The sequence below is a fragment of the Carex rostrata genome, chromosome 13 (genome assembly GCF_964058835.1).
Source record: "Carex rostrata chromosome 13, lpCarRost1.2, whole genome shotgun sequence".
Lineage (NCBI taxonomy): Eukaryota > Viridiplantae > Streptophyta > Magnoliopsida > Poales > Cyperaceae > Carex > Carex rostrata.
This window is the reverse complement of record NC_135930.1, coordinates 2,159,268-2,182,966: the sequence shown is the minus strand read 5'-3', so window position 1 is coordinate 2,182,966 and position 23,699 is coordinate 2,159,268. Positions and strand designations below refer to the sequence as shown.

Below are 23,699 nucleotides of genomic sequence, written 5' to 3'. Positions count from 1 at the left end.
AATGATAAGCTTTCTTGCACGACCGAGTGTACGGCTCTCCCGGTTTCGTATTGCCATATGCTTGTTGGTCCGCGTTATTCACGGCGTGATAGCCTATATGCGAATTGCTCGTTTGGAGCAACATCCGATGGACATTCGAATCCATCTGGAATTCGCTATCCATGTTCCACACACCCAAATGTCTCTTTTCGACATATGCTTCGGAAAAGTGTGCGAAACCGATGAGGAAGACGATTAACATAGTAATGATCACACTTCCTGGATATCTCATCTTGTGCATGCAAATGTGGTTTTAAGTGAAATTTTATTGTGGGATTTGAGCAATATGTTAAGCTGGAGGTGAAGAGCTCCATTTAAAGCAAGGCAGAGATAGTGGTGAAAGCAAAATGAAAATATTATATGGCTGGATGGATGGTCTAACTACCAAGGCACTTAAAATTGTGTGGAGAGCATATAATGATTTCAGAAATTCTTTTGGTTAAATCACAGTACGGACCTCAATGATTGAATTAATGGAACTTAAAGGAAATTTTCTATCTATATAAATTATTAAATTCAGACGTATGAAAATAGAAATAGTACATCATTTCTAACAAATATAGAAATATTGGATTCAATGGTCCTGATCCATTGGTATTTTTTTTAAAACGGTAGAAAAGGAGTGGATCGGACTGAACAGTTTATATGGAATTAAAAGAAAAAAAAACTTGGATTGGACCCAATAAGACCGATCCAATTCTCACCTAATTATCTATAGTAGCTATATTTCAGATTTTTTCCATCAGCGTCTAATTTAAAAGAAAATACCAATAAATCGGGACCATTGGATCATATTCAATAAATATGATCTTTCTATATTTGTTAGAAATGATATATTCTTTCTATTTTCTTTAATAATTTATATAGATAAAAGTTTTCCACTTAAATATATAGAAATTATTAAAAAAAATTGTTTGTTGAATATATTTAGTTCATTATAAGTTGAAGGTCAAACAATTAATTATCAGCATTGTCACGTGGTAAAAGTGGATAATAATAGGTGCTAGCTGATGCATGCTCTCGGAGTAAAAACATAAAAGCATTACATTCAAATTAATTCGTGGGGTCAGTGGTTTTGGACATATAGACCATGAGCATTCAAGTACTTATGAAGGGAATCTATATATAATCCAAGATTTCAAGCAGGAATTAACAGAAGTATACTCATCATATTTGCGTTTCATTCGCGAATAAAATGTCTTTTTACGAATAAATATATTTTATGAATTATTCACAAATAAAATATTTTTTACGAATTATTCATCAATAAAATACGAACTTTTTTATGGTTTTCTTTTTTGCTTCCTTATGGAATCAAATCACTCATAAATTATATCTTAATTATTCTCGAATTACAAACTTTTGACCTCATCAAATCGAAACCGAATAATTAATAATTTGTCACTTAATTAAGATAGAAGAGAATGGTTAAATACGGTTTAAAAAGATAATGAAAATCGAACCAAATGTAAAAAAAACCAAACAGTACACTTCGACCAAACCCAACAAAATAAACTGAAAAAAATCGAACCATAGTATCCAAAATTAATTACTTCGGATCAAGACCGTATAAATCTAACCAAATGTTCAGGATCTCTTTAATCGCTTTATCTTTTATGAATTTAATATTGAAGTATATATATTTTTTAATATTCCTCTTATTCCTGCGAACAAAATATAATTACCAATAGTAAAATATATTTTATTTCCATCTTCATGTTTTTTGTTTATATATTTTTTTCGTTTCAAACTGAAATAATATGAAGATTTTGTATTAGAAAATTAATATTTTAATGTGTGCCATGTTTTTACTTTTCCAAATATGTAAACTTTTAAGAAAAAAAAGACTTATATTCGTGGTTATCCGAAATTAATTGAAATACTTTAAAAAAAAATAACTTTTTGTAACATATATCTTATTTTGTGATTTTCTCAATCAATCAAATTTTGTAAAACACGGCAAATATAACAATATTTCTGAATAATAGCATATTAAACGCCATAGTGGATTTATGAATATGAATTTGTTTTAAAACTAATTACAAAAAAAAAAGGGATCGACTAACAGTCCCCCTACTTCCGTCCCCTATCTGTCCCCCGCACTAAAAGACAAAAAAAAATAGTTAAAACGTGCTAACTACCACCAAAGAGCAAGATTAATGTTATTTTATTAATAGTCAAAACGTATAGTATTCATACCTACGAATTTATAGTATTCATACTTATTATCAGAACCATTCGTCATATGTAAACACAAGCTGGAGGAGACCAGTAACGACCAGGGGGACCGCTGACGTCTTGTGACAGCCTGGATTGGGGACCGCAACCGTCTGAAAGCAACATTTGCCAAGATTGGAGACCACTACAGCGAATCTATATATTATTCATATCTAAATAAAGAAGTATTCATATCTATACAAATAGAGTATTCATACTGACGATTACGAAGTATTCATACATGTTTGAAATAATTTATACAATTCAAAATTCAAAGTCAGATTCATCTCTCTCTCCCCACCTATTCCAAGAAGTATTCATCCTGACGATTACGAAGTATTCATACATGTTTAAAATAATTTATACAATTCAAAATTCAAAGTCAGATTCATCTCTCTCACCCCCACCTTTTCCAAGAAGTATTCATACTGACGTTTACGAAGTATTCATACATGTTCAAAATAATTTATACAATTCAAAATTCAAAGTCAGATTCATCTCTCTCACCCCACCTCTTCCAAGAAGTATTCATACTGACGAGTACGAAGTATTCATACATGTTCGAAATAATTTATACAGTTCAAAATTCATTGTCAGATTCATCTCTCTCACCCCCACCTCTTCCAAAAAATATTCATATCTAACATGAAGTATGCATATCTAACAAATGAAGTATTCATATCTAACTAATAAAGTATTCATATGTTCCACTTTGACAACCTTCGCTGGACTAGCATGGACCCCTCCAATGGTGCACTACGCTCTCCTGCCCGGATCTCGATGGTGCACCGCACTCTCCTCGTCGGATCTCGTCGGATCTCGATGGTGCATCACGCTCTCCTCGTCGAATCTCGAAGGTGCACCACGCTATCCTCGCTAGATCTCGACGGTGCACCACACTCTCCTCGCCGGATCTCGATGGTGCACCACGCCGAGAAAGAGACTCGGAGAAGGAAGCTGTGGAGAAGAAAAATTTGAAGTTCAGCGAATTCAGCGAGGAATTTTCAATTATAGTTAGCGGAGGACTACTAATGATTGCATTAATTAACTATCATAAACCATTAATCGGGGGGACAGATAGGGGACTGGAAAGGGGGGACAGTATCTTTACTCAAAAAAAAAATCTTCTATTTTTTCAATTTTCTTTCTATGTTTTCTCTTATTTTATTTCTTTCCGATTTTATTTGCTTGTTTTTTTCCTTTTCCGCTCTCTCTTAATTGAATGAATTTCAGAGAGAGCTTTTAATAAAGGGAGTTCGGAAATGCGTTGGTTGTAAAAAATGAGGAGGGTTTATTAGGCCAGTGTATGGCTGTCCCGGTTCTCGACAGCGACTGGGGCATGCCGGCTTGTTCGGGTTCCTCAAGGCGCCATAGCTTACATCTGATGCACATTCGAATCCATCTGGAATTCGTTGTCTGTGTTCCACACATCCAAATTATGTCTCTTTTCATCGACATGCTTTGGAAAAGTGTGTCAAACCGATGAAAATGGCGATGATCACACAACTCGGATAACCCGTATGGCGAATTCCAGATGGATTCGAACGTACATTAGATGTTGCAGATGGATTCCAATGTGAAGTGAAATTTTATTGTGAGATTTTTGCAATTTCTTAAGTTGGGGATGAAGAGCTCCATTTAAAGCTAGGTATAGATAGTGGTGAAAGCATGAACTACCAAGCGCACTTAAAATTGTATGGAGAGGAAACTATACAGTCCTAGTCAGATAGCATATATATAAAGATATCAGGAATCTTTTTTATGATATCTCAATAGGGACCTCAATGATTAAATGAAACTTAAATATAAATAAAATTATTAAAAAAAAAAAGTTTGGTTTGCTGGAATATATATATTTAGTTCATTATAAATTAATGAAAGGTCATGATGTATTTTTGGTAGCTTAACAATTTAATCCTTAATTCTAATACAATTCGGTCACAAGCGCATGACCTTATCGCTTAGTAATTTGGGTATCGAACCACAGAGAGTTATTGCAAGTACTGGTTTATCGGTTTTTAATAATCTAGACAAGCAAATATTGAGTGATTTTTTATAAACTGAATAAAAATGCTGGATGAATTAACTAGATGCAGAATGAATTATAAACTAATGCAGACTAAATTTCAGAACCTCAGCCTGAATTCTAAACAGAATGCAGGATGAATTATCTGAATGCAACTTAAATTAACAGAATGCAGAATGAATTCCAGAAACAGAAAATGGTGAGAAAAATCAGAGGGAATGAATATCTAGGTTTATGGTTTCACTATGATACTTTTAATTATGTATTTCTAATTGTTTTTCTAATATTTGGGTTGCAATTATTGATGGGGTGTTATCCTAAGGTAGATGTTTATCTACTTTCGCGGCTTCGCACTGTATCTAGATTAAATAGGTCTCCTACGTTCATGGCTTACCAGTTTTAATCTAAACCCATTAAGCTATTTGATAACCCGTGTTTTTCCCCCAAAAGCCTTTTGGACTACTTTCGTAGCTCCGAGTACTTAAGTTTGTTTATGTTGTTCTAGTAATTCAATTTCTTCTTTCGGTCCATCACCAACTTTACTTAAAATTGTTTGCATAACTATTGTTATTTTAAAAAATATTTCTAATATAAATTTCTCCTTTCGGTCTCAATTTATTATTAGCGGATCCCTTAATAAAATAAGAAATAACTAAACAAATCATTCAAATATTCATAAACAAATCAACATCACAACCACAAATAAAATTTAAACAACTAAATTAACATAACAAAAATATCAAGTTACTCCCATATCCCTAGATAAAATGTTTAGCTAAGTATACTTTCAACACAAGCATAAGTAATATTTGATTTCATTAAAATCAGAAAAAAAAAAGAAAAAAAAAAAGAATAAGGGCTCCCTTAATCAATCAAGTGCAGCTCTCTCTTTCTTCGATTTGCCTCTGACCCGATTAGCAAAATGAGATGTTATTCACCTTTTCCTCTGGTCGACTCCCCTTCTTTTGATTTCTGTTTGGCCGAATCCCCCCAAAAATTCCCAAGTGAAAAATAAATAAAAATGATGCTAAAGTCAATCTGCCTCTTTGATAGCCAGCGCCCCGTATATAACAGGTCCTCCAAATTTAATTAATTTTTTTGGTAAGAAATATATGCGCCAGTAAGCCTAAATCAAAAATGCATAGTTGTCAATTTATCAAATACCATAATTAGCAGCGCCAGCAAAATAAAAGTGCCAAATCTCATGCATTAATTGGCCAGCCAAATAAAATGCCAAATTTAATGGGTGAGAATTCAAAGATTGATCTCCTCCATTTATTTCTCCATTCGGCTTGATATCATTGATCTTCTGTGCACATGTAGATCGCGCAGTTTCGTACTCCAATTCTGCAATAATTAACAACTTGCGCAGTATCTTGTGTCTTGATTAACATTAATTAAAACTGAACAGAATGATAAATAAAATGCAATAAAACATGGTAATTATGATAAATTTTGGGCTCAACTGTGTGTCTATTATGCATCAAATTATGGTTCATCAGGTCAAACAAAATACTTTTCGGAATTGTTTTCATTAAACATGATATCATGCATTCAAATGAATGAAAAGGGAACAATTCAAGATTTTTGTAAGAGATTATTATAAGAGTAAATTGAAATTTTTGAAATTTCTGTCACTGGATCTGTGCATGCGTTAAAAATAGTGCACAAACTCAGGCTGTGGGGGTTGCAACTTTTGAATTTCGGAAAAAAAACGATGTCAGAATTTTCAATTTTTAGGGTGGTAACAATTTTTTTTTCCTGTACAAAACTTTTTCTTAACAAGATGCTACCATGAGTTGTTAAGAACATTCATCCAATAAGATTTTTTTAAGAGATTACTATATTATTATAAGAGTAAATTGAAATTTTCGATATTGAATTATTTAACTTAAAAATATTAATTTTTAAACAATAAAACATATAACATGATGAGACTATATATATTTGTTTATTAATGTTAAAAGAGTATCATTTTTTTCTTTGTTGATGTTGTGGACAAACTATTTCTGATTTTTTTTTTCAAATGACTCCCTGCTCTTCTTACAAATATACTATGGTGTACCATTTTTGGTGACACAAGCATCTAAATATTTATAATGGAGAATGAAATTAAGTTTTTTCGAGATATAGAAAAAATGTAATAGTACATAATGTTTTTTTGGACGTTATAGACTATTATAGTCAGATTAACCACAAATTAATTACTGTTCTAACTTAACTGCGCAGAGAAAAAAAAGAGAGACTGTGATAATCTATCACGGCCAGAGGAGTCACTGCACCAACCCTTCACATAATTTCGCATTGTGTTCTTTGATTTGTGCTCTTCTCTTGTACTTTTCTCTCCTCTTTTAGGGCTTGTTTGGAGTTTAAATGGGTTGGGAAATGGACATGGTAATTGAACTGATTTTTAGTGTGCTCGTGAAAAAAAAAAAGTCAGTCTGAGTAATTTTTTTTTTCTCACGCGCATAGTAGCGCACCGAACAAGCCCTTATATAATAACAGAAAAGAGCTCCTTAACTAATTAAAAGCTGAGGCGTCACTGCACCGACCCCTGTTGTTTTTAAAGGTTAAAAATTAATATTCTATAGTCAGGGGGATTGAATTTCTACTTAGATGGAGTAGTCTATAACAGCCCATCAACTAATGCAAATGCTGTTGCTTTTTTTTTTTTTTTTTTTTATTACCTCTGGCCTTGATAGAGTATCTAGGCTTGGTTTTTTTTTTTTTTGTCCTGCGCAGTTCAGTTAAAAGGGAGGGTAATTAATTTGTGGCTAATCTGATCGTGATAGTCTATAATATCTATAGGACGTTATAAACTATCACGCTTTTTCTTATATCTCGAAAAAACTCAATTACATTCTCCATTATATATTTAATTAATTTCCTATTAATAAAACTTTTGGGCTATACAAATATATCATTTTTGGTACCCAGATCAGGTTTGTGTACCACATTTTGTATGTGTCAAAAATGATATAAAAACCAGGTTGTGTGGATGGTGACTTTTGAACTTTAGAAAAACAGCGATAATATTAGAATTTTCAATTTTTAAGGTGGTAATTAAAAAAATTTCGGCTAAGAAAGGAAGAGTAGCAAGATAATAAATAGAAATTATATTCATCAATTCTAACTAGGAAAATTATTATTAGGTTTGATTTATGTTGAAGATTCATGGCAATGGCTTTACATTAATGGATCTGTTTATTTTAGTATGATATGCAACGGCTCTAAATTATTGATGCCGATAAATAGAAATTATATTAATCAATTATAACTAGGGGTGGCAATGAATCGAACCGAATCAAACTTATCGAGTTTGGTTTGAATAAGATTCGAACTGAACCTGGTTTGATTCGTTTTGAACCGAATCCATTTTGAATTGAATTAATTGCGAACTACACATTTTTTGAATCGAACCCGAATCGAATCACGAACTAAATTATTTTTTTAGCAGCCCTAGTTATACCGGTAGTTTATACATTAGTTTTTTCTTGCGGGACAAAATTCACATGACTTCCTTTTACTGGTATGAAATAAGTGTTGGTAAATTGAAAACTTGTTCATGAAAAAATACATCACAACAGATAATCGTAAAAAGAGGATTAAGTACAAGAATTGAAATATGCAGTAAAACAAGTAATAGTACTTCGAGTGCTCACTCGATCAAACCCTCGATCGGACTATCTAATGAAGTGAGAATCCGAAAGGTAGAGAAGGCAGAGGAGAGACGGCCGAAGAGAGAGGAGAGACAGCTATCTGGGTCAGAGAGAGAAGTGACGGCCGGAGAGACAGCCAGTCGCCGAGAGCGTCGGCTAGGTTTTAGAGCGAGAGTGAGTTAGGGAGATGCGGAGAGAGAACTAGATTATTGAGATTTGAGAGCGAGGGAGCGTCGGCTAAGTTAAATTATGACTCTCTATCTTATTAATTTCATCAGGTAAATGAACGGTCGATTCTATTATGAGATTCGAACCATAAAAGTTCGTGAACCCATTTCGATCGAACCAGGCTAGGTTTGAGTTTGGTTTGAATTAATTTTGAACCGAACCTGATTTGATTCGTTTCAATTCGAACCCATTTCGAATCAAATTAAACTCGATTCAAACCCGAATTAAATCACAAACTACGATTTTTTTTGCTAGCTCTAATTATAACTATGAGGGATAATCAATAAAGCAATTATTAAGTTAAATTCACTAAAATCACTACTACATAAATATTAATCATACATGACATATCATATTTGTATGCTAAAAAGTTTCAAAATAACAATATGTAATAGAAAGAGACACTCGCGCGAAATAAACTCAACTATACACACACGGCCACTTAAACCACAACTGTGTATGAAATCACCAATATCTGTACAAAATTTATTATTAAAGTAGAATTCATAACTTTATGGTTCATATTAGTCTCAATCGAACTTAACTTAAGATCTATTGCCTATTGAAGATGTAGGGTCCCTTTAAGATACGTGCTAGAATAAAAGAACAGTCCAGATGCACTAATTCTAATAGAATTTTTTTTTTACGGTACCGGAGGCAATCTGAATTATGTACCGTAGCATAATAGCCTCACATAAATGCAACATAACAATTACTAAGCAATTTTTTCCCCTCAAAGTAGCATGAAAAATAATCCTAATTTACATAAATATCTAAAGATTAAAGTCAAATCCTAATTTACATTGATTAAATTGGAACTTGAGAGTTTGATGTACGGTCCTGCACCAGTTTCACCAGTTGAAAATTAGAAACTTTTAAAAGTCCATTTCTGTTTTAACTTTTTGACTATATTTCACTATCAGTGCCATTATTGGGCTGGATTTGGCCTGGTTTACACCTAAATCTACAGAAACAGAACACATCCGATCCGAAGCGCTCGCTGGCATCTATCCGTCCCACTTGGTCACTGTCCGAGTCCAGTTCCCTGAAGTAACATAAATTTTAAATTTAGATTATGACCGTCCGATCAGAATATAGAATGCACGAATCCCATTAATATTCGTGCCAGAACAGATCTGACGGTTTTGATCTAAACTTATATTTTAAGTTACTTTTGGTGATATTAGTTTGTCAGTACAGCTCAACAGATCTTGCCATTTTGAAAGTCTAATTCCGATTCTCTGAAGTAACTCAAATTTTGTATTTATATCTAAACCGTTCGATCGGTACCCGGACCAATCCATTTCGTGATCTGACGTTATTAATCTCAGCTCAAAATTTGAGTTACTTTAGGTGATATGAATTTGTTACAGTGTCAGGCTCTCAGCTTAACAGATCCTGCCATTTTAAAATCTAATTCATCCTCTGAAATAACTTAAATTTTGATTTTCGATTTGTACTGTCCGATCAGAATCCGGTCAATCCAGTCCGAGATCTAAACAGATCTGACGGTATTGATCTAATCTTAAATTTGAGTTACTTTAGGTGATATGATTTTGTCAGTCTCCGACTCCGACTATCAGCTCAACAGATCTGCCATTTTAAATTCTAATTCAGATCCTCTGAAGTAACTCAAATTTGAGTTTAGATACGTCCCGTCCGATCAGAATCCGGTCAATCCAGTCCGAGATCTAAACCGATCTGACAGTTCGGATCTAAAATCAAATTTGAGTTACTTTAGGTGAATTATTTTGTCAGTCTCAGGCTCTCAGCTCAACATATCCTGCCATTTTATATTCTAATTCGCTAATTCCAAATTATCTTCTTCTATCCATTGGAAAATATCTTCGAATAAAGTTCCCTCTCGCGATCAGGTATCATCATCTTCACTTTTTTCTGTCTTCTTCTCTTCGATTCCTTTACATCAATCAATTGATTTGATTGATTAGTACGTCTCTTTCTTCTTATATTCACTTTACGAAGCTAATGCTGATTAATTCACTTGATGCGAATCTCATTTTCGCTCAATTATATGTTAAATCAAGAAATGGAGGCTTGGTTTGATTATATTTTGATTTACAGAAATCAAGGGGGAGCATTAAATCCTAGTTACTTATGTTACAGTATACAGTTTACTGATTTCCACTTGAAATGTTTGATCCACACAAGTATCTATAAATGAGGTTTTCTTAGAAAAATCGCTTAATTAGTGTTGCCTGATAATCATTGGACAATATCTGATTTGACAATATTCTTAATAATAAGAATGTTAGATATACAATGGGAGAAATGTTTCTTTGTTTTTGCAAGTGAATTTCTTAACATTAAGTTTTTTCTACAAATTTGGGATTACTTTTGACAAAAATAAACAAAAAAGTAAGCTAATTTATAGTTTTTGCTAGCAGTAAGCTAATATAGAGTTTTTGCACAAAAATAGGGGGCATCGAGGAAGTGAGAATTTGTGAAATGGAGGAGCAGGGATTAGTCTCAGTTTCTAAGGAGCATCTTGTTTTTGCTTATTATGTGTCTGGCCATGGATTAGGCCATGCTACCCGGGTTGTGGAGGTAAACTACCTTATGAATTTAGAGTTTCATCTTCCATTTTGCTATATTTTTAGGGGGAATTTCATGTATACCCCTCAAAAACCTTGAAATTACGTATTTGTTTCTCTAAAATTCATAATATCATATTTACCCTCTAAATTTAAAAAAACTCTCAAATTTACTCAGTTATAGTAGAAAAGTCAATAAATTGGGTAAAGTTGTGAGTTTTTTAAATTTAGAGGGTGAATTGCATAATTTCGAGATTTTTGAGGGGTATAAATGAAATTCCACCATTTTTTTAGTTCTGCTGAATTTAAATGAAATATTGAGAATGAAATCGGCAGTCAATTAGGTTTTATTTGTCAATTATCTAGATAAGGTCTCAAATGAGCTTCAATCAAGTGCAAATTAGGGTATATCTGGAAATAAATAGGTATTAGACTTCCTTCCAGTTTAACTAAGATGGATTGCTGGTGCCTAGATTTTATTTATTCATGTTATTACTTTTTGATAAATTAATATCTTGTGTCAAAGCGTTTAATAAATCTATACTCTACTTTTTGCCTTAGAATCAATTAGCTGGATTAATGTCTTGATTTAACTCAGTGGTTTGCAAATTGGGATTATTATCTAAGTATAATAAGTAAAAAGTTTAACTCATTGTAGAAATATAGTGCATTAGACTATGACAACCTTTTCATGTGTCAAAAAATTATATATGGTGTATTCTTTTTTCCAGGTGGTAAGGCATCTAATTGCAGCTTGTCATGAAGTGCATGTTGTAACAGGTGCACCCAAATTTGTCTTCACTGGAGAGATCCAGTCTCCCAATCTTCATATTCGCGAGGTTTCTGTCTTTATAATTTAAATTTAATTCAAGGGCAATTACTGCTCCAATTCATAAACAAAAGAAATAATTATGTTACTTTTCTTTTTAAGAAGTTCTTGTAATAATTCTTTTTCCTGATATTTTACTCTAGTTGTAACAAGTCAAACTTAGATAAAGACTTACAGGAATGAAAATAAAATCCTTAATTCCATTAAGCAGTAATCTTTGAACAAAATTTCAGGTCTTACTTGACTGTGGAGCTGTACAAGCTGATGCTTTAACTGTGGATCCACTTGCTTCTTTAGAAAAGGTACATATTAGTTTTTTACAACCATTCAGAACCATTCTTTGTTTGCAGATATAACAGAAAGAGTGATGCTATGGTACTATGCATATCACAGATTGGTTCGTACTATGGATCAATAATTTTGTTTTCAAAGTTCGAAACTTCGAATAGTCAATCTGAACCGTTCAATGTGATTTCCATTTGAAGATGCACTTGCAGATTAAATTTTAGATTTTATTTTTTTATTTTTTTACTATTTTTTTAGATGGGTAGAAAATTACTACTTTTGAATGGTCTAGAACCTTTAGATTAAATTTTCTACCTATCTAAAAATATAGTAAAAAAATCTAAAAATAAAATAAAATTTGATCTACAAGTACATTTTCATACGAAGATCATGTTGAACGGTTTCAGATCAATTGTTTGGACTTTAAAATGAAGACACTGATCCATAGTACGGAACAATATGTGATATGCATAATACAGTAGCCTCACTCGAATGTTAATTTTTTATTAATATTTGTTTCTTTCCCTCTTCATTACGCAAACTTTTGCCCTTCTTATTTTTTTTTCCTTAAACCTTATCTTCAATTTTGGAATACAGTATAATCAGACAGCAGTTGTCCCTCGTGACTCTATTTTAGCTACAGAGGTTCAATGGCTCAAGTCTATCAAGGCCAATCTTGTGGTAAATATATATGCTTCAGTACTCCGTAAATATATTTAATGATCTATTACTATTACCTTTCAAGTGTAATATTTGTTTTCCACCTATGTGTTATGAGATATGACATGTTGCTACAATTTCTGGTTAGGTCTTGGATGTTGTGCCTGTTGGCTGCAGGGCAGCAGCTGATGCTGGAATTCGCTCAGTTTGTGTAACAAATTTTGGGTAAAATTATTGCTCATTTTATTATGGTTTCTTAATTTCCTTGAAATGAGGCCTCATTAAACAACATAAACTGTTTGTTTTGTAGTTGGGATTTTATATATTCAGAGTATGTAATGGCAGCTGGTCATCATTACCGCTCCGTTGTGTGGCAGGTGCGGCTATTAGCTTCCTGTTTTTTTTTTTCTGTTTTTTTTTTGTGAAAACAGAATCTAAGTACCAGTAAATTGCAGATTGCTGAAGACTATTCCCATTGTGAGTTTGTGCTTAGATTACCTGGGTCCTGTCCAAGTATGTCACACCTCTTGGTACAATTGGTGTATTTTTTTCTTCTATTCTTCCTTTGTGAAAACTGTGGTAACTAACCTTACACTTATTATGTCTTGCAGTGCCAGCTTTTCGAGATATGATTGATGTACCATTGGTTGTCAGAAGATTACAAAAATCTCGGTCTGAGGTAGTACTTCCTCTATTGAAAGAATACTTGTTAGAAAAAGTGTCTGTTTTACTTAGCTTGGTTTTTTTTTACCAAGATAGGTGAGGAAGGAACTTGGGATCAGTGATGATGTGAAAGTTTTGATCTTCAATTTTGGGGGACAGGTAATTGTACCTTACATTATTTGAGCATATTTGGAAAAGATAAAAAGAGAAGAGCAGTTATGTTTACATCTGAAAATTTACTGGTACCAACTTCTAGGGGTGTTCAATGGATCCAGTTTATTTTGTTTTCAACCGAACCAGCAAATTTTGGATTAATGGTTCTGTTTTTTGGTTTAAATGGTTCGGTTGATTTTTTGAATTACTTTGGTTCTTTTATATTTGGTTTGGTTTAATCTTTCTTATTTTGGTTCAACCAACAAACCAAAATTTATTTGATATTTACTTGAATTACTGTGGTTTTTTATATTAGGTTTGCTTTAATCTCTCTTATGTTGGGTCGACTGATATATATCTTGATATTTATTTCTATGATTATTAAATGTATTTGTGAATGTATTGAGTTGTGACCTTTTAAAATTTAATCTCTCTTATTTCAGTTCAACCAAACAAACTAAAATTTACTTCATTTTTTTTTTTTTTGGTTCGGTTGATATTCGGTTGAGAAGTTTAATTCGGTTGGTTCAGTTAGATTTTTGAAAACCGGATAAAATTTTGGTTTGACTGTTTTCATTTGGTTTTTTAATCGAACTGACCGTTTGAACGCCCCTACCAACTTCAGGTGTCATGAAGATTAAATATTTTTGTTCATGCTTATTTTGTGTATGTCAGCCGGCCGGATGGAATCTAAAGCAAGAGTGTTTGCCAGATGATTGGGTCTGTCTGGTATTATACTAACTACTGTTTTAGTATTTAATTTTATTACTGTACAATTTTGTTTACAAGATCATTGTATGAGATATTGTTGATTATATCAATTTGAAGGTGTGTGGTGCATCAGAGAATCAAGAGCTCCCTCCAAATTTTGTGAAGCTTCCAAAGGATGTTTATACACCTGACCTTATTGCAGCATCTGATTGCATGCTTGGTATGAATGATGCACAAATAACGAAAGTTTATGTTCTTTGTTTTATCAACTTTATGAAATGTACCGTGATTTTACCTGAGAATTATTTGCCTTTGCTTTCTTCTCCTTTAGGGAAAATTGGATATGGTGCAGTTAGTGAGGCTTTGGCTTACAAGTTGCCATTTGTTTTCGTCCGAAGGGATTATTTCAATGAAGAGCCATTTCTGAGGAATATGCTTGAGGTTCTGGTTTTCTTTCTCTTGATGAAACAAATATCAGAGAACTCCTTGCTTTAAGATGAGTGAGGCTATGATACTATGAATAGTGCAGATTGGTCCATACTATGGATAAATATCTTTGTTTTGAAAGTTCAAATAATTGATTTGAACCATTCAACATGATCTCTATATGAAAATGTACTTGCGACTAATTTTACATTTCTTGGAACTTTTTTACTATTTTTTAGATAGGTAGAAAATCAATACTTTTGTATAGTCTAAATTTTTTAGATCAAGTGATTTTCTACCTATCTAAAACATTATCATACAGAGATCATGTTGAACAGTTCAGATCGACTATTTGGACCTTGAAAATAGAGATATTGATCCATAGTACGAACCAATCTGTGCTATGCATAGTTGATAGTACCATAGCCTCACTCAAAGATTATGTTTGACACCCCAATTTTCTTTTTGTAAGCAGTATTACCAGGGAGGCGTGGAGATGATAAGGCGGGACCTACTTACAGGCCACTGGAAGCCTTACCTAGAGCGTGCTTTTACTCTTAAGCCCTGTTATGATGGTCAGATTAATGGTGGAGAGGTAACTAGTAGTTATTTCTTTTTATATGTTTGTCTAACAGTCTTTAGCTTGCACCATTGTTACATTCGTTATGTAGATGCAATTTCTCTATGCAGATAGTTGCTAGCATATTACAAGACATTGCTGTTGGAAAGAAGTATGCTTCTAATAAGGTATATTACTTGTATCTTACTATAATGATTTCTCAAAATGGTACTTGCAGCATAACTGTTTATAAAATGCAGTTGAGTGGAGCAAGGCGACTTAGGGATGCTATAGTTCTGGGATACCAGCTGCAGGGAGTACTGGAAAGAGATGTTGATGTCCCTGATTGGTACTCTCTTTCTGAGAAGGAAATTTCTCTTCATGCTAAAAACCCTACTGCTGACAACAGTGAAACTATGTTTCATGCCGAGTTGTGAGTTTTCTTTCTGGCCACATATACTTTTCTTGTTTGAAGGTTTAGTGGTGGTTAGCCTACTAACGATTGTATTATGCCAAGGAAGTTTTCTTTACAAGTCACCAGGGAAACCTGGCTTGCCCTAACTGAGATCTGTAAAATAGAGGAGAATAGAGTGAAAAAAGAAAGTAGATCTGTAAGAATAGGAGAATAGGGTAATCTTTTTCAGGCTTTGGGAGGAATTAACAAGAATAAGAAGGAAATAGAGATTCTTATTCTAGCATATAGTAGAATAGAGAGTTATTTTCTAGAATTAAAGTTTATTTTATTTTATTAAAGTGTACTTATTACACAGACAAACCGAATTTTTTATTAATAGAAAATAAATTATTAAAATATCGAGATTCAATACCGTTTGCATTTTTTTTTTAAAACTAAGAAGAACGGGGTAATACAACCCGTCCCTGCGGACGGACCAACTGAACCCGTCCGGTTAACAAACAATTAACCAACCTAACCAACTAAACTAAAACCAAACTAACCGAAAAAAAAAAAAAAACCTGGACGGGGAAGTCCAACCCATCCCACATAATTCAATAACGACAAAAACGCACCGCGCGAAAAAAGAAAAAAAAAAAAAAGAAAAGAACCTGGACGGGTTTGTCAAGCCCGTCCGAGAAATCGCAAAAAAAAAAAAAAAAAAAAAAATCGGGACGGGGTTGTCAAGCCCGTCCGAGAAAATTCTGCAAAGTTACGTTATATTATATTATTATATTATATTATATTATATTATATTATATTATATTATATTATTATATTATATTATATTATATTATATTATTATATTATATTATATTATTATATTATATTATATTATATTATTATATTATATTATTATATTATATTATATTATGATTTTATATATATTATATTATTATATTAATATACTTATATATATATATATATTATATTATGAATAGAAATAGTTTAGTTGTGTTTAAGTTCACCAAAGTGTTTGGTGAGCTTAACTCCAAAACTTATTAAATCGGTTTCAAATTACGAATCCAAACCGTTAGAACCTGCCTATCTTGCGAGTGATGCATCTACATGTGAAAATTTTAAACGTTCGAATTAATTTAGTATAAAGTCAAGCGGTAAAAAAACGTTCAAAAAATAAATGCACTAACGGTAAAGATTAATTTTAGTGCATTTATTTTTTGAACTTTTTTTTACCGCTTGACTTTATACTAAATTAATTCGAACGTTTAAAATTTTCACATGTAGATGCATCACTCGCAAGATAGGCAGGTTCTAACGGTTTGGATTCGTAATTTGAAACCGATTTAATAAGTTTTGGAGTTAAGCTCACCAAACACTTTGGTGAACTTAAACACAACTAAACTAGTTCTATTCATAATATAATATATATATATAAGTATATTAATATAATAATATAATATATATAAAATCATAATATAATATAATAATATAATATAATAATATAATATAATATAATATAATAATATAATATAATATAATATAATATAATATAATAATATAATGTAACTTTGCAGAATTTTCTCGGACGGGCTTGACAACCCCGTCCCGATTTTTTTTTTTTTTTTTCTTTTTTCTTTTTTCGTGCGGTGCGTTTTTGTCGTTATTGAATTATGTGGGACAGGTTGGACTTCCCCGTCCAAGCTTTTTTTTTTCGGTTAGTTTGGTTTTAGTTTAGTTGGTTAGTTTGGTTAATTGTTTGTTAACCGGACGGGTTCAGTTGGTCCGTCCGCAGGGACGGGTTGTATTACCCCGTTCTTCTTAGTTTTAAAAAAAAAATGCAAACGGTATTGAATCTCGATATTTTAATAATTTATTTTCTATTAATAAAAAATTCGGCACAGACAGTTGTTGTATTTTACTGCAATTACATTAACAGCTTAAATTACTGTTACTGAAGGTGTGTTGAGGATTTTGAGCTATTGGAGGGGGATACACAAGGTTTATCTGATACAGTAGCTTTTATAAAAAGCTTATCTGTGCTTGCTGTTTCTGGGGACCCACACAGCCTTGAGAAAAGACAGCTTAGAGAGAGAGCTGCTGCTTCGGCTCTTTTTAACTGGGAGGAAGAGATTTATGTGGCAAGAGCACCTGGGAGACTGGATGTTATGGGTGGCATTGCTGACTATTCTGGCAGCCTTGTTTTACAGGTTATATTCCCATTTACCTTGTTTTAAATCGGGAGAATTTCATGTACACCCCCCAAAAATCACAAAATTATGTATTCCCCCCCTCTAAAGTTCATAATATCATATTTACCCATGTAAATTTCAAAAACTCACAAATTGACTCAATTTATTGCCTTTCCAATTAAAACATTATTTTAAATTTATAAAGCACCCAGTTTACCCTTTATTAAAAAAATAAAAAGTATGGTATAAAAGTTCTTTTATACCTGTGGCGATTCCGGAAGAATTGGTAAGTGTTATATATAATATACTAGGGTGTCACCTTTTAACCTTGCTTATTAAATGTTGCAATTTGAAATGTTGAAATTTTATTGTGTATTTATATTCTGACACTGTCCTTGTTGCCTGGTTATGTAAATGGACAAATGAAAAGATGCCGATAAAAGAGGCATGCCATGTTGCTGTTCAGAGGAACCACCCAAGCAAACATAAATTATGGAAACATACTCAAGCCAGACATCTCGAGAAAGGCCATGACCATATTCCCGTGCTTCAAATTGTATGTTATATGTTAACTGTTACTGTTTTCTTTAAAAATAATTTCCTCCTATTTGTATCCTTAAAAAATATAAACAAACTATAACTAACAGTTCTTGTTTCTTAAACTTTATATGCATAGGTATCTTTCGGGTCAGAGCTAAGCAATCGTGCCCCAACATTTGATATGGACCTCTTAGATTTAGTCGAAGGAGATCAGCCAATATCTTATGAGAAGGCTAACAAATACTTCTCCCAGGATCCATCTCAGAAGTAATTTCAAGCTGCTTATCTTTTTCCGGAGGTGTGGGTTGGGGGAGGGGGGGGGGGGGGGGGGGGGGGGTTTGCGGTACAAGGGACATCAGACAAAATTCGGTCTGATGACCGGTTGGAGCCATCCAATCAGCAACAAGATCCGTGCAAACTTGATCACCGAATGTTAAAGTTATTGGCACGACTCTTGATGTGGACCGGACGGCTCCTACTGGGCATCGGACAGCCCCTGCTTCCATCTTTTTTCATGGATAAGCACAATTTCCTTTGTTCATTGTGAATTTATTCATTTTAACTTGGCATTGTCTGTGTATTAGATGGGCAGCGTATGTTGCTGGAACTATTCTGGTATTGATGACAGAGCTTGGTGTTCATTTTACTGACAGCATTTCCATACTGGTATGTTATCTATTGTCCCCTTTGAACTTTCCCAAATATTCCCTTTGGGGAAAATCGAAGGGCGATATCGGATTGTTTTTGTAGTTCGTATTGTTACATAAACAAGATTGCAATTCTTGACTATACCAGTATTCCTGCTCATCTAATAATATGAAACAACAGGTATCATCAGCTGTACCAGAAGGAAAGGGTGTCTCTTCTTCTGCTGCAGTGGAGGTCGCCACTATGTCTGCCATTGCTGCTGCTCATAGTTATCCTTTTTATTTTTCTTTGAATAATTTTCTCTGAGTGAGGCTATAATACTATGCATAGCACACTTTGGTCCGTACTATGGAACGATATCTTCATTTTTAAAGTAAATAGTCAATCTGAACCGTGCAACATGACCACCACATGAAAATGTACTTGTTTACTAAATTTGACATTTTTCAAAATATTTTACTAATTATTTAGATAGGTAGAAAATCACTACTTTTGAATGGTCTAGAATCTTTTGATCAAGTGATTTTTTGCCAATATAAAAACTCATGGTAAAAAAATTCTGAGTACAATTTTATATTGATATCATGTTAAACGGTTTAGATTGACTGTTTCGAACTTTTTTTGTTTTGAAATGCCATGACAAAAGTGACCATTTGGAACTTAAAAATGAAAATATTGATCCATAGTACGGACCAATATGCGCTATGCATAGTACCATGGCCTCACTCATTTTCTTTTATGTGTTCTCTGTCAATCTTTTTACTGGAGATTCTTCCCTAAATTAGGTTTAAATATCGAACCAAGGAAGCTTGCATTGCTTTGTCAAAAGGTATTACCGAATGCTAATTTATCAATTGTATATGTGATCTTTTGAATTAATGTAATTCTAGATGTAATATTTAACTAAATTTCAAAATTTGTGATAGGTTGAGAATCACATAGTAGGAGCTCCTTGTGGGGTTATGGATCAGATGACATCTGCTTGTGGCGAAGAAAATAAATTGCTTGCGATGGTTTGTCAGGTTTGTGTTACAATCTCATCCGAACAAAACTTTTTCTGCAAGTTTACTTCCCTGCCTTTTTATTTTGAACCCTTTTTCACTGTTGATTGCAGCCAGCAGAGGTAAAAGAAATGGTAACTATACCGACTAACATAAGATTCTGGGGTCTTGATTCGGGAATACGTCACAGGTACAAATGTAACTTTAGTATACAGTTTTAAAATTTTAAGTCCCTCTTTTATGTGATTTATGTATATAAGGATGAAATTTTCTTAATTACATGGTGTTTATTATGTAGTGTTGGTGGGACCGACTATGGATCAGTTCGAGTAGGTACCTACATGGGTCGAAAAATAATCAAGTCTCAAGCATCGACTCTGGTTTCTGAATCTACAACCAACTCTAACAGTCTAACACAAGCCGACAGCTTTACTCAGCTTCTGAAATCTGAAGCCTCCCTTGAATATTTATGCAATCTAAAGCCTCACAGGTTAGTTTCTAAAAAAGTACATGAAGATGAGTTGTTTTGAGAGTGAGGGCTGTGAGGCTATGCATAGCGCGGATTTCCATACTATGGATCAATATCACCATTTTCAAGGTCAAAACAGTTGATCTAAACCGTTCAACATGATCTCCATATGAAAATGTAGTTGTAACACAAATTTTACATTTTTACAATTGTTTTAATATGTTTTTCGATAGGTAGAAAATCACTATTTTTGAATGGTCTAGGTTAATTGATTATCTACCTATCTAAAAAGATAATAAAATTTTATCTTCAAGTACATTTTCACATGGAGATCATGTTGTACGGTTCATATGATTGTTTGGACTTTAACAGAGATATTGATCTGTAGTACGGACCAATCCGTGCTATGCATAGTACTGTTGCCTCAGTCTTGTTTTGAAGGGCAATATATGTATCTGAGTTGCTTGGTTTTGTTTAGATTTGAAGGGGTTTATGCAAAAGAACTTCCTGAGAGCACAAGTGGAGATGAGTTTTTGAAAAAGTACGGTGATCATAATGATAGAGTAACAACTGTTGATCCAAAGAGATCATATAGTGTTAAGGCACCTACGAGACATCCTGTCTATGAAAATTTTCGTGTTGAGGTGACATGTCTCTTTTCATAGTTCTCTAAAATAACACTTTGAGATTTTTATTTCATACTTTTTCCAAATTACTTTTTACTTCAATTGTTTTTTGGTTTCAGGCTTTCAAGGCATTGTTAACTGCAGCCAAGAAAGACGAGCAATTGTCATCTCTTGGGGAACTCATGTATCAGGTTTTGCTCTTGCTCCTATAATTTCTTCATTCTTTATTTTCCTGAGCTAAATGTTATCTTTTCTATAAGAATGAAATAATTTATTTACCTTAGCATAGTTGGATGAGAAATTTTGGGTTTATCTAAAGGAATTACAAGATGTTTTCTTGTCTTGGAGGAATCATATAAGAAATTATGTTGGTTCAAAAGGAGCACATGATATCATTATGATTTCAATAGTGACATGATATGACAGCGACATGATTTCAAGGGTAGGAGCAAATATTTAGTTAGCAAAGTTCCAATATTTTGACATTTTGTTTCTGTTGTTGCAGTGCCACTATAGCTATAGTGCATGTGGACTCGGGTCAGATGGCACTGATCTACTGGTGAACCTGGTGCAAGAGTTCCAGCACAGGAAGTCGTCTCATGACGGCACATCCAGTCTCTTTGGAGCAAAGATCACAGGTGGCGGTTCTGGCGGATCAGTTTGTGTAATCGGGCGCAACTGCATTAGAAGCAGTGAAGAAATCTTAGAGGTAATAACTTGGAAGCTTATATACTGTTTTGTGCTACTTCTTCGGATGTAAATATGCGTATTTTTAAACTAATGAGGTACTTGTCATGTTGGTTTCAGATCCAGCAACGGTACAAGGCGGCAACGGGTTATCTGCCATACATATTTGAAGGTTCCTCACCTGGTGCCGGAAAATTTGGCCATTTGAAAATTAAAAGGAGGCGCTCTGCTAAGAACTGAGATTACAAACTCAAACAATACTAGATTGGCTCTCTTATAATTCCTTGAATTTTTTTTGTTCTTTTATAGCTATCAAAGGATAATTTTTTCCTTCTTAAATGACCCAATTAAGCATTCTTATTGAAGAATTTACATTTTTCTGGACATATCTTTCTGAAAATTTAATCATAATGACAATCGTTATCATAACATTTCGAAATTTAAATTACCATTTTACAATCATAATGATATTTCCAACATATGTAACTGATATGTTAAGAGGAAAGCTTATCGTTTCCTTTTTGCTAAAGTAGTTCGATTTATGTATAGGCCGGTAGCCGACTGCCACTTGTTTTGCTTCCAAGCAATACAACACCAGTGGCAAACAAAACTGAACCTTTTAAGTGTCAAAATAAAGACCTTAATATAAACTAAACTGAAACTTGAGTTTCAAATTAAAGACAACTTCATTGCAAGTAGCATATCAAAATACCAGTCTACCATTTAGTTCCAATGCTGATGACAAACAAAGAAAATACTATACAATCAAAACAAACAAGGAGATTACTGACATTGAGTTATATATATAGATAGAACCATCCTAGAAGATCATCTTCTTCAGTCTGACGAGATTGCATCAAACTCTAATATATTAAAACACGTACCGACATATTTTCCGACTCTGTAAACCCTAATGGTACCACAAGGGAAGAAGCACGCACTTGCCCCCTCTTCCACTGCTTGAAAGAAACAACATGCGACTTCAAGTGCACCGAGTTCGTTATACAATTATAACGACTAATCACTTCAAGTTCATATGGGAAAACAGTTTTGCCCTGATCAGTGGCGCAGCCAGGACTCGAGTCAGGGGTGGGCAGAAATTGAGTTCGGATTCGAATCGCATTTATAATTCTCTTTCCGCCTCCACTCACCTACAAAATTGCATCTGCCTATCGAATCAGTTGTAATTTTTAATAAATTACTAATTGATACCAAAACTACTAAAACAATTACTTGTAATTTCTAAAACAATTGGTATTAATTGAGTGGAGGAGAATCAATACTCCGAATTGAACAAAGATTTAAAAATACATTTCTTTCTAATTAGATTAAACGACTCACAAACTATCTCTGAAGTTTGAATTGACAATCGCTACTCCGAATTGAATCAAGAGGTAGGCAGTTACAAATTTAGGAGTACGCAAGACCCATTAAAAAACATAGTCAAAAGAAAGAAAAAATTCCAGGGGTAGGCAGTTGCCTACCCCTGCAGAACTGTGGCTCCGCCACTGGCCCTGATGGGTCACATCAAAGTAATACAAACAAATAGCAGTCCCAACATTGAAAATGGGTTCCTTCACAAGCAGAAACAGATCTTCACCGGGTCCAAGTAAGGTATAATAAAGATTCTTTCCATTACATAGTACATTGCAGGATTGACCATAAATGAAGTGATTGCGGGGGAACCTGTGGCGTTTCAGAAAATGTCTCAGCCATTCTCCTACAACATTATGCATAAACAAATTAATAAGGGAACCAAAATAGAGTTTGATTTGGCAAAAAAAATTTTGTCACAAAAATTGAGAAATCAAGATTAATTTGCCTATCAAGGCTATGCATAAGACAAACTTTTAGTAAGCTGTACTATATGCGGTTTAAGTTTTAATTGAGAACAGTACAACCGTGCGCAGTTACTGCAGTACCAACTAACACCTGATGCCACAGACATTCCACAATATTAATCCATGCATTTTTATGCTTACGGTAATTGTTTTTCTTACATGTTAGTGGATTAGTTATACTACCACTGGGACAAAAGAGTACGTATCGACCAACAAAAATTTGCACCTGAAAAGGCCTTGTGAGCACATCCTGGAATTGGGCATAAAGACGGACCG

General features: G+C 33.5%; 1 protein-coding gene across 2 annotated transcripts; it reads left to right on the top strand.

Moving 5' to 3' along the window:
- The first annotated feature begins 10,576 nt into the window (after nt 1-10,576).
- LOC144563988 (L-arabinokinase-like) lies at nt 10,577-21,982 on the top strand. 2 transcript variants are annotated; one of them, XM_078313455.1, is made up of 28 exons: nt 10,577-10,734; nt 11,453-11,560; nt 11,784-11,852; nt 12,433-12,516; nt 12,644-12,720; nt 12,806-12,872; nt 12,951-13,008; nt 13,107-13,174; nt 13,255-13,317; nt 13,987-14,040; nt 14,140-14,242; nt 14,354-14,463; nt 14,924-15,043; nt 15,139-15,195; nt 15,268-15,440; nt 17,380-17,629; nt 18,042-18,167; nt 18,288-18,418; nt 18,736-18,817; nt 18,980-19,067; nt 19,585-19,628; nt 19,726-19,821; nt 19,914-19,990; nt 20,099-20,290; nt 20,748-20,913; nt 21,015-21,086; nt 21,401-21,604; nt 21,703-21,982. In XM_078313455.1, the coding sequence occupies exons 1-28, from the start codon at nt 10,636-10,638 to the stop codon at nt 21,820-21,822; spliced, it is 2,958 nt and encodes a 985-aa protein (XP_078169581.1). In that variant the 5' UTR covers nt 10,577-10,635; the 3' UTR covers nt 21,823-21,982. The 2 variants fall into 2 exon arrangements, with proteins under 2 accessions (XP_078169581.1, XP_078169582.1); XM_078313456.1 differs by lacking the exons at nt 10,577-10,734; nt 11,453-11,560; nt 11,784-11,852; ... (1 more) ...; nt 12,644-12,720; nt 12,806-12,872 and having other exon boundaries at nt 12,951-13,025.
- Nucleotides 21,983-23,699: the final 1,717 nt, after the last annotated feature.

What these genes read in the sequence shown, in the direction of transcription:
- LOC144563988 (XM_078313455.1), top strand. Translation starts at nt 10,636, where the DNA reads ATGGAGGAGCAGGGATTAGTCTCAGTTTCTAAGGAGCATCTTGTTTTT. An exon ending in TACAAAAATCTCGGTCTGAG is followed by an intron (nt 13,175 to 13,254) that starts GTAGTACTTCCT and finishes TTACCAAGATAG; the next exon opens with GTGAGGAAGGAACTTGGGAT. An exon ending in ACTATGTTTCATGCCGAGTT is followed by an intron (nt 15,441 to 17,379) that starts GTGAGTTTTCTT and finishes CTGTTACTGAAG; the next exon opens with GTGTGTTGAGGATTTTGAGC.